The sequence below is a fragment of the Engystomops pustulosus genome, chromosome 1 (genome assembly GCF_040894005.1).
Source record: "Engystomops pustulosus chromosome 1, aEngPut4.maternal, whole genome shotgun sequence".
Classification (NCBI taxonomy): domain Eukaryota; kingdom Metazoa; phylum Chordata; class Amphibia; order Anura; family Leptodactylidae; genus Engystomops; species Engystomops pustulosus.
The window spans coordinates 20,829,289-20,839,520 of NC_092411.1; the positions used below are offsets into that span (position 1 = coordinate 20,829,289).

General features: G+C 41.8%; 1 protein-coding gene across 2 annotated transcripts in view; it reads left to right on the forward strand.

The window, feature by feature from the left end:
* The window catches only part of NIPBL (NIPBL cohesin loading factor), a 72,804-nt gene extending 62,923 nt beyond the window's left edge, over nucleotides 1-9,881 (forward strand). Inside the window, exons 37-48 of one of the 2 annotated variants that reach the window (XM_072135136.1) lie at nucleotides 926-1,080; nucleotides 1,165-1,255; nucleotides 1,433-1,606; nucleotides 2,782-2,972; nucleotides 3,081-3,188; nucleotides 3,271-3,471; nucleotides 3,728-3,874; nucleotides 4,053-4,333; nucleotides 4,416-4,590; nucleotides 5,750-5,935; nucleotides 8,092-8,152; nucleotides 8,555-8,601. In XM_072135136.1, coding sequence (XP_071991237.1) covers nucleotides 926-1,080; nucleotides 1,165-1,255; nucleotides 1,433-1,606; nucleotides 2,782-2,972; nucleotides 3,081-3,188; nucleotides 3,271-3,471; nucleotides 3,728-3,874; nucleotides 4,053-4,333; nucleotides 4,416-4,590; nucleotides 5,750-5,935; nucleotides 8,092-8,133 — 1,751 coding nt within the window. In that variant the 3' untranslated portion in view covers nucleotides 8,134-8,152; nucleotides 8,555-8,601. Of the gene's footprint in view, nucleotides 1-925; nucleotides 1,081-1,164; nucleotides 1,256-1,432; nucleotides 1,607-2,781; nucleotides 2,973-3,080; nucleotides 3,189-3,270; nucleotides 3,472-3,727; nucleotides 3,875-4,052; nucleotides 4,334-4,415; nucleotides 4,591-5,749; nucleotides 5,936-8,091; nucleotides 8,153-8,554 lie in introns of both variants that reach the window. The other variant, XM_072135128.1, reaches the window with a different exon arrangement.
* The last annotated feature ends 351 nt before the right edge of the window (nucleotides 9,882-10,232 follow it).

The window sequence follows — 10,232 nt, forward strand, 5'->3', positions numbered from 1 at the left end:
GGCATCATGGATAACTGTGGTGCTGTGCTTTGCATCCCAGGGCAGTGTTCAGTCTAGAAAATATGGATAACATACAGGTTGTCCTCTTTTAGCGAATAATTGATATGGTTTGTGTAAATTCAGGTTATACAATTTTCCAATATGCTTTCTGAATAAATTCCTTAGTTTTCAAGATCTCTGCTTGCTGTCATTATATAGGAAGCTTCATTGTTTATTTACAGTGGTCACACAGATGCATGGCTCATTATCACAAAGCGTTATTAGAGCCATGTGATATATTGAGCTGTGCACCTGTGTGTCCATCACAAGACCATGGACAGATTTCTGTCCACTGCAAGTAAACATAGAAGCAAGTGGAAATCTAGAAAACTGTGGAATTAATACAGAGCGTACATTGGAAATTTGTATAACTTTTCTTTACACAAACAATATCAATTATTTGCTGAACATGTACAACCCCTTTAATTCAGGTAAATACACAAGTATGAACCTGGCCCTGTGTATTCCTACTATGCAGAATTGCATAAGGAATTGTAGGCAAGACCATGACAAATAATGTAAACTCCTGCTACCAAAGAATATCAGAAAAACAAGCTGTAGAAATCATTACCTACTTTTCTGCATTCCCCAGGCTACATACAAATGGACTTGTGTTGTCTGTGATCCCCCTCCTTCCTCCCAAAGAAAAACCAAGAAACTGCATGCTTTATTTTTGGTTGGTCACGCATTGGGTCTGATTTTCACAGAACAATTCACTCAAAGAAGTGAAAGGGTCACTGGCAACTAGAACATTAGGGCTCAATCTCTGCACAGACGAGGAGCAGCCACGACCTGATGCACGTGGACCTGATTTGTTGATGTGTATGGCCCTGTGTAATGTGTACATGACTTATCGCTTACCAACCTCTGCTTTCTCACTTTCCAGGTGCACTTATAAAGTTAAAAACCGAGCACCAAGAAGACCCTAACAGCACAGTCCTGACCACCAACAAGCCGGCTCTCCTGCGCTCGCTCTTCACTGTGGGGGCTCTCTGTCGACACTTTGATTTCGATCAAGAAGATTTCAAGGGCAGCAGTAAAGTGAGTGTGTGAAATCCGGGCATTATTGCTTCCGATCAGGAGAATGTTGCCTCTAATGCTGCTTGCCTTGTCTTTGTATTGCAGGTGAATATTAAGGACAAAGTCTTGGAACTGCTGTTATACTTTACCAAACATTCGGATGAGGAGGTGCAGACTAAAGCCATCATTGGTCTTGGTGAGAGCATTATTTTTAAAGGAGAATATTTTTCGCTTGATTTACTTGCACATTGTGGAAACCGCCACAGTTCTATCCCAGCACAGAGCGCCCCCTATCAGAACTGCACGTTTATTTTACTCTGGGTTCGGTTTTGGTTTGTGAAGTTTTAAGATTTACTTTTCTTAACTTTTTTAGGGTTTTCATTTATTCAACATCCAATTCTCATGTTTGAAGTGGAGGTGAAAAATTTGTATAATAATATTCTCTCGGACAAAAGCAGCTCAGTGAACCTGAAAATACAAGTTCTGAAGAACCTCCAGACTTACCTACAAGAGGAAGACACACGGATGCAGCAAGCAGACAGAGACTGTAAGAGAATAGGAAGACTCTGCACATTGTACAATCTGCAGTCTAATTTCTGCCTTGTATCTGTAGTGAACTACTTGTGTCCATGGCAGAACATTTGGCTAGAGATTCGGTGCTGAGGCACCTACCTTTATTTCACAGGGATTTACACACCTTTTCAGTAGTATTGTGTATATAGCGTTAGCAGTGACACTTTACCTTTTAATGACATGTGATGTAATAGCATATCTTGGTGCCGTTAAGGGAGTGTGGAAAAGGGCTCACAGGCTGAGTCCTCTCCATACAGAAAAACAGACCGGGTGATTGCTGAATGTTGCAGCAAACATCCACTACTAACACCCAGTATTGGTGCTGGCACCTACCACGGATGTTAACCTGTTAAATGCGTGTGGCGGCATTTAATTGGCGCATGAGCCACCATCTTGGAAGTGACCATGACCCCGTGATATCTGTCTCCATGTCAGGCCCGGAATCTATGTGAGACTCCAGAGCTTGTAATTTCTGGAGATGGCATACTGTAACAGATCATCAGAAAAAGTCATATACTACAATACAGCTGTATTGCAGCATATGGTAAGAATGATCAGACTGAACGGGGTGGTGTCTGCAAATACATAGAAAAATTTAAAATAAATAAAATCAAATTTCCCCCCTTTCCCTAGAAGTGAAATGAAAAAAAACTAAAATAAATCCTAAACCCATTTGTCTGAATCACCAATTTTTTTTTCTCTTGATTTTTGCAACGCCTTAAAATTGGAATTAAAATCGATGAACAGGCCTTACAGTCCCCTGAATGGTAGCAATGGAAACATCGGCTCTTCCCACAAAAAAATAACACCTTACACTTCCATACATTGAAGTTTTTTTTTTTTACACAAAATGTATCAAAACCAAAAGAAATAAAGGAGAGGGAGTAATTTGGACCGCAGAGTGAAAAGTCTAAAAACAGGCTGCTCAAAAAAAATGTGTTTTTATTAATTTCACTGCATTTGGATTTTTTTTTTCCTACTTCCAAGCACAAGGCATGGAATATTAAATGACACTAGGAAGAACACATTTTTTTACACAGAAAGCAAGTTCTGATGCAGCTCTGTACACGTAAACACAATAAAGGGCATCGTTGGGAAGGGGTGAATGTTGTGCTGATCTTTCATAACTTGTCATTTCCTGTTTCACAGGGAAAAAGGTTTCCAAGCAGGAAGATCTGAAAGAGATGGGAGATATTTCCTCAGGGATGAGCAGCTCCATTATGCAGCTTTACCTCAAACAGGTTCTGGAGTCGTTCTTTCACAAGCAGTCCAGCGTCCGGCACTTCGCTCTCAACGTCATCGCCCTGACACTAAACCAGGGTCTTATCCACCCCGTGCAGGTGCGTTCACATCCAAAACCACTTCTTTCATTTACCATTCTTCATTTTGTTGTTTGCACTTGCTAAAGAAAAAATAGTCATAATTTACTCCCTCAATGCCAATTTTAGTGTGTGCCATATCTGATTGCAATGGGGACAGACCCTGAGCCATCCATGCGGAACAAAGCGGATCAGCAGCTGGTGGAGATTGACAAGAAATACACTGGATTCATCCATGTGAGTGTCATATAGTATCCACTGCTCCAGGTACCTGCTGAGATCAGACCTCTAATAGCGTTCCTTGTCTTGTGTCCCCCAGATGAAAGCGGTAGCCGGCATCAAGATGTCCTACCTGGTGCAGCAAGCGATTATCTCAGACGCCAAGCGCATGGTGCGTGGTTTCCGGCAAGACGAGTCCAGCAGCGCTCTCTGCTCTCACCTCTATTCTCTGATCCGAGGGAACCGGCAGCACAGACGAGCTTTCCTCATCGCATTGCTCAACCTATTTGATGACGCTGCGGTACGACACTATGTGCACTATAGATAATGGGTTATTATTTCTGCTACCTCTGGCTCTCTAGCTGTTCCAGAACTACAACTCCCAGCAAGACCTGAGAGCTAGACAGGTTATACACCACTGATGAGTTCTACCATGAATGTAGAATAAGGTCCACACAACACAGTTGCTGAGTTCTCCAACATCTTTGATTAGGATGGAAAATCTTCTGCAACAATCGGAATAATAGATTTATTTTTTTTCCCCCCCTGTTCTACAGAAAACGGAAGTGACTATGCTCTTGTATATAGCGGACAATCTAGCCTGTTTTCCATATCAAACTCAGGAGGAGCCACTGTTCATTATGCATCACATAGACATCACCTTATCTGTCTCGGGTAGTAATCTCTTGCAGTCGTTTAGAGAGGTAAGTGCACATAATGTGATGTTGTATTAGGACTTGTTTTTTGTGGGATGATTTGTTTCTGGTTTTCTGCACTATGCAGTATATTCCTTGTGGTCTTCCTTTGTATAAAACTGGGTGCGTTACATAATGAATGTGACTTGATGAATCGGCCACTAATTGTCGATCCTCCGCTTTTCAGTCGATGGTAAAAGGTGGAAAACCCAAGAAAAAGACGAGGTCGGACTCGGCGGAAGAAAACAGCGACAGTGAAAGTGAAGAGGAGGTGGTGAAGCCCAGGAGAACGAGACGGCGCGCCGCTTCAGAATCTGATTCTGACGGCGAGGACGACATCGATCACGTCCTGAACTGCCTGCCCGACGACGCCGCACCCCTCATTGAGTTTGCTAACGCTTCCCAAGGAATCCTCTTACTTCTCGTGCTGAAGCAACATCTGAAGAACCTCTGCGGATTCTCTGATAGGTAAGTGCTGGCTCACAGGCTTCAGGTAGAGGAGCTTGGTTAGGGGATGGGTTCCTCAAATATTTTTTTCTTTCCTTTTCAGTAAAATTCAGAAGTATTCACCATCTGAGTCAGCAAAGGTCTATGATAAAACGATAAATCGCAAGACAGGAGTGCATTTCCACCCGAAGCAAACTCTGGAGTTCCTCAGGAGGGACATGACCAGCAAGAAGATCAACGATGACATCAAGAGGACGATCGCCAAACAATATCTGGATGTGAGTGGTCTGCGCCTCATGGAGGGCTCTCATTGTGGTCTTGACTTGCAGATGATACTGTTCCACATTAATGTGGTGTTTAGATGTGGCAGACTTTATCAAGGGTCTGCACTTTGGTTCAGAAAAAACAATTCTGGAAGTAGAACTGTTTTCCAGTGCAGATTCTGCAGATTTCATACAATGCAGAGGGGGAACGTGACACGGCTTGGCCACTGCTTGATTACTTAAAGGGGTTAATTAAAATTGAAGAGTATGCTTGATATACAGGATTGGGACAATACAGATGTGGGCCCAAAGATCACCAGAACTCCCCTCAATCCTAATGGTGCCGCCACTCAAGCATGCACCCTTTTTTTTTTTTTTTTCTTCACTTTTTTTGCTGAAAATGTGCAGTGCCGATCCATTCATTGCATATGGAAGAGCCCGAGAGAGAATGGAGTGAAAATTAAAGTTGTGTAATAAAAGTAAATTTTCAACCTTCCAAAATACTTTCTTCATCAATTCCTCACGGAAGCTTTTACTTCCTGTGGATAAAATTGGACCCTGGATACAGGTGCACATCTCGTTAAAGCCATGTTCATGTGACATCGCACAGGTGCACGGCTAATTATATCCCTGGTCATGTGATGTCTCACATGGGTGCGCAGCTCATGTAACTTTACATGACCGGTGAGATAACGAGCTGTGCACCTGTGTGACATCACTTTGCTGGGGATGTAATGAGCAGTGCACCTGTGTGACCTCGCATAACTAGGGATATAGGGAGCCATGCACCTGTGTGACATCACATGGCCAGGCACTGGTTTTTATCCATGGAAGTAAACAATGAAGCTTCCTATGGAGTGACAGCAAGCAGAGATATAGAAAACCTTGAGGAATTGATACAGAAAGTATTTTGGAATTGTAAAACTGCATCAACATCAGCTATTTACTTATTGCGGTGTTCACTTTCAGTAAATGTCGGTACCAGAGGTCGTTTCCCTATGGATCAACAGGTTATTCCCTATCCTATTGTTTATGTAGATCCCTTCACTCCCGGCCTTTTCCATGGATTGCAGTTTATTGTTGATGGTCTAGACTATAAAGCTGCTGATTGAATTGTCGGGGGAACCTTCTTACAGGTCGTCATCTGATCGCTTCTTCTCTCTTCTTCTTTTAGTTCAAGTTACTCATGGAACATTTAGACCCTGACGAGGAAGAGGAAGAGGGTGAGGTGTCTGCCAGCACGGACGCCCGAAACAAAGCCATCACCAATCTGCTGGGAGGTAACAGCCCCAAAAATAATGTGGCTGAGACGGAGGAAGAGGAAAGCGATGGGGAGGAGAAGGCTGGGGCGACGTCCGGGGTAAGTAACACCCGACTAACCTCTGTATTGTTATACTGGTGATGAAGTCTCCTGTCCCCAGCGGAGGGCGTCACACTCCAGGCCTCTGACCCGTGGGTTATCGCTGGTCCCTATATCATGGCTTGTAGCGTGATGACCTCCGCCAGGGCGCAGGGTGTACGAGCGCTTCTGCTGTGCCGGCCGCCCCCATGTGTCCTGTATAGCACCGAGCGCACACGCTGCATGGACACGACTAATCCTGTGTATAATATGCTGGGGGGAGGGGGTTCTGCATGGGATGTACAACGTGTTTAGGTTAATCCAAGCCTCCGTGCGGCTCTTGTCTCCTGAGTGTATGAGTTTTGGTCTTTAAAATGAACCCCCTGCTCTTTCCGCTTTGTCCTTCTCACCTCTCGGTCTGTTGCCAGCTTCTTACCTCCTAAGCCTCCACGCTTTCCTTATCGCTGCTTGATGAGCTCCTCCGTGTCCTCTTCCTACTACTTTATGTTGTATGCATGGTCAGCTGACAATGTAAATTACCTCTTACCTGGGTCTCTGTGATCAGTTTTAACCCCTTGTTGTTGGACCAGATGACGCATAGACACCTCTCCCCACAACGCCCCCCCCCCCCCCCCCTCCGGCTCTCCGGCCTCGTCACCTGGCTCCTCTAACAACACAGGACGTTGTGAGAATCACTTACCACAGCACTGATCAGAATCCAGATTGGGGACGCGCCCTTATTTCTCCCTCTTGCCTTTTTTTTGTATTTTACTTTTATTTTTGGTCTGTGAGAAGCTTTTTTTTTTTTTTTTTAAGCACAAAGTGAGGAGCCTGTTTCATGCCATTACTTTAGAGTGATCATGTGGGCGTGCTTAGAATTCCTATTTGTATTAAAGGGGTTGTCCAGGATTAAAGGGACACTCCAGTCAGTGGATTTAATGAATTATACCTTGTGCAGGGCCTGAAGGGAGGAGCCAGGACTCCAGGAGTACAATAAGGATTAGTTATGCTCCTCCCTTTTTGGCCCTGCACTATGTATTCAATTAATTCGCTTTGACTGGAGTGTTCCTTTAAATTACAATTCGAAAGGAAGTAAAAAAAAATTAAAATAATAATATTTTATCCTTCCCTCTTCCTCTCTGGTTCAGGACTGATTTTTGCACACAAAGGCTGCAGCAGCAGGTTGATGGTTTTGGTACGTTACATCCGATCAATGGCCTCAACTGAACACCGCTGGGACCTGTGATCCCAATCATTGACATCAGCTGTTTAGTTGAGGCCAGTGATCGGCACATGACTGCAGCAACTGAACTCCACTGAGGCCAGTGATCGGCTTGTAATGTAGCAGTCTATCACTGTCCTCCATAAAACACAGCTGAGGCCATTGACCTGCATGTCTGGATAAGGCCAGTGATCGGCTCATGGCAATTATTGGCGTCGGGGGTGTTCAGATGACGCCACTGGTAGGCTATTATTGTCCTGCTGAGGCCAGTGATTGGCATGTGACTGGATGAGGCCAGTGAAATGCTGCTGCGGCCAATGATCGTCATGTGGCTGCTGCAGTCTATCATTAGTCCCATCCAACTGTAGCAACCTCTGGCCTCAATATAACAACTGCTGAGGCCAGTGATATGCAGCAGCCGTGTGCTGAGCACCTCACTGGTCTCATTACTGACCAATAGAGGCCAGCGATGGGCAGCAGCGAATGTGTGCCGTTAATATATCAGACCGTATTAACAGTGATGGGGGAAGGAAAGGTGTTTTGGTTTCAATGGTTAATAAAAATAAAAATAATCATTGTTACTGGACAAACCAAAAATTTGGCAAATTTTTTCTCGTGTGCTGAAGGGGCGTACACGGTGCAAACACTGCGGCGCTTCCCTGCAGCAGCCGCTCATGTGAGATGCATCAGGTCTCATGTTTAAAAACATAATAGTAAAAAAAATATTCAATATTTTTTTTTTATTGTCGCCCTCCTCCCCCTGCAGCGTCTGTCCTTTGTGCTTGTGTCTCTGAGGGATGAGAGGTGGCTCTGGGTGCTTGTTCCCCCCTCCCCCCCTCCCGTGCTGTTGGTCTTTTTGAGTTCAGGGCTTTTATTTCATGACGTCATTTTGCTGTGGGGGTAAGAAGCTCGTCTTGTAGCGAGACTTAACCTTTTTATACATCTTTTTTTGTAGAAAAGGTTTAGCGGAAAAGGCAAAAAAAAACGTAGAAATTGAGATTTATCCAAAGTAAAAGGTAATTTTAATTTTAGAATTTTTTCCCCCCCTCTTTCTTACTCTGTCCCTATTTTCTTTTGCTTATGATTTTGTAACACATTTTATAGAAAAAATTTTATCCTTTTTTTTTTTTTTTTTTTTTTTAATTTTTGAATGCGGTAGAAATTTTAAAAGAAAAAAAAAATCTTGGTGGTACACGTTAAAGACCTGACACTCTCCTCCCCCCACCCCCACCCCCTAGGCACTTGGTGGTTAAATTGGAAAAACAACGGATTGGATTGGAAAACTCTCCACGGTGCCTGGGGTGTAGACTTCTGTGGTGTCGTCGTGGCGTTACAAATTTCTTTTTCTTTTTTTTTTTTAAAAAAATTGTGGTGTTTTTTCCTATATGGTTTTTTTTTTGCTTTTGTTTTTTTTACAGTTAAGAAAATCCAAAAGGTTATCAGACTCTTCCGATCTATCAGGCCACATGAACGAGACGGTCGACGTCCAGGATGTCATTGCAATTTGTTGTCCCAAGTACAAGGACCGGCCGCAGATTGCAAAAGTAGTTCAGAAAACCAGCCACGGGTTCAGCATCCAGTGGATGGCGGGATCCTACAGTGGCACCTGGGTGGAGGCCAAACGCCGCGACGGACGAAAGCTTGTGCCTTGGGTCGATACAATTAAAGAGTCGGACATCATTTACAAAAAAATTGCGCTCACGAGCGCGAACAAGCTGACTAATAAAGTTGTTCAGACTTTACGATCGCTGTATGCAGCCAAGGAGGGGACTTCCAGCTCATGATGATGATTACATTTGTATATTTGCAGCCAAAATTTACAGGAAAAATATGAAATAATAAAAAAAAAAAAATACGAAAACAAACAAACAAATTCCACAGAGTCATAAACTTGAAATCCTCAGCGTTCTGGCAAAAAAAAAAAAAAAAAAAACTAAAAATGAAATAAAAAGATAACACACAACAAACACAAAAATAAAAATGTAAAAGATGAAATTTTTTTTTTCTGAAAAGCGTTAGGAAAAAAAAAAACATTTTTAAAAACGGAGTGGAACTCGGCCGCCTGAAGGAAATGTTTGGGAAAAACATTTGTCGCGTGGGAGCTTCCTTCGCTGTTGTACAGCAGAAAACTTCTCAGTTCATTTTTACTCCCACTGTATTATAGTTTAACAAAAAGGAGAGAAAAAAAAAACAAAAACGAAAAATAAAAATTTTGTTTATATCTTGAAGAATACTTTCTGTTTAAATAAAAAAAAAAAAAAAAACCGAGCGGAAAAAAAAAATCACAAAAATAAACAAGTGAATGTTGAAAATTAGTCTGTTAATGTTCTTAATAAAGTGTTCTTGGAGTTTAACCCTAGCAGCCATGGCTTTCTTTAGCTTAGCCCGTTTTACAGAGCAGCATTTTTTTTTTTTTAACTTTGTGTTCTTTAAAAAAAAAAAAAAAATTTTTCCAGGCTGTACAATGGCAGAATGTTCTGAACACATATAATTTATTCTGTTTTGGGGGAAGGGTACAGGGGAGCATGCAGTATCTATGACCTTTATATGCAGGAGATTATTTTTTATTAGTTTTATTTTATTTTTGATGAAAAAAAAAATTTTTGTTTGTAAATGTAGATTTTTTTTTTTTTTTTTTTTTTTTTTGATGTATTAAGTCACCCTGAAATTATAAGTTAAAAAGGGATCCCGAGAAAACAACCTGCTGGAGAAAATACTGCAATAAATTTTTTTACTTCTTTGTTACTTGTCTGTTTCCATTTGAATTTCTTAATGTAATGAAAAATCTGGGTGGTTTTTTTTTTCCCTTTAAAAAAAAAAAAAAAAAAATCCAGGTATAAATTTTCTTACACCAGACATAAATATTGTGAATACGGTTTGTATATGCTGAAAATATTGCTATCTTTATTTTCTTCCCCTTTTTTCCATAATGGGGTGTAGACACTATTTTAACTCCCGATTTTATTGTATCTAAAAATATTTAGTGGGGTTTTTATTGTCTCCATGTACTAGCACTGTGCCAAACACATTTTCACAAATGATGTAAAAAAAAAAATTGTTCCTTGTATGCTTCTCTTTCTTTATAATTTTTTTTTT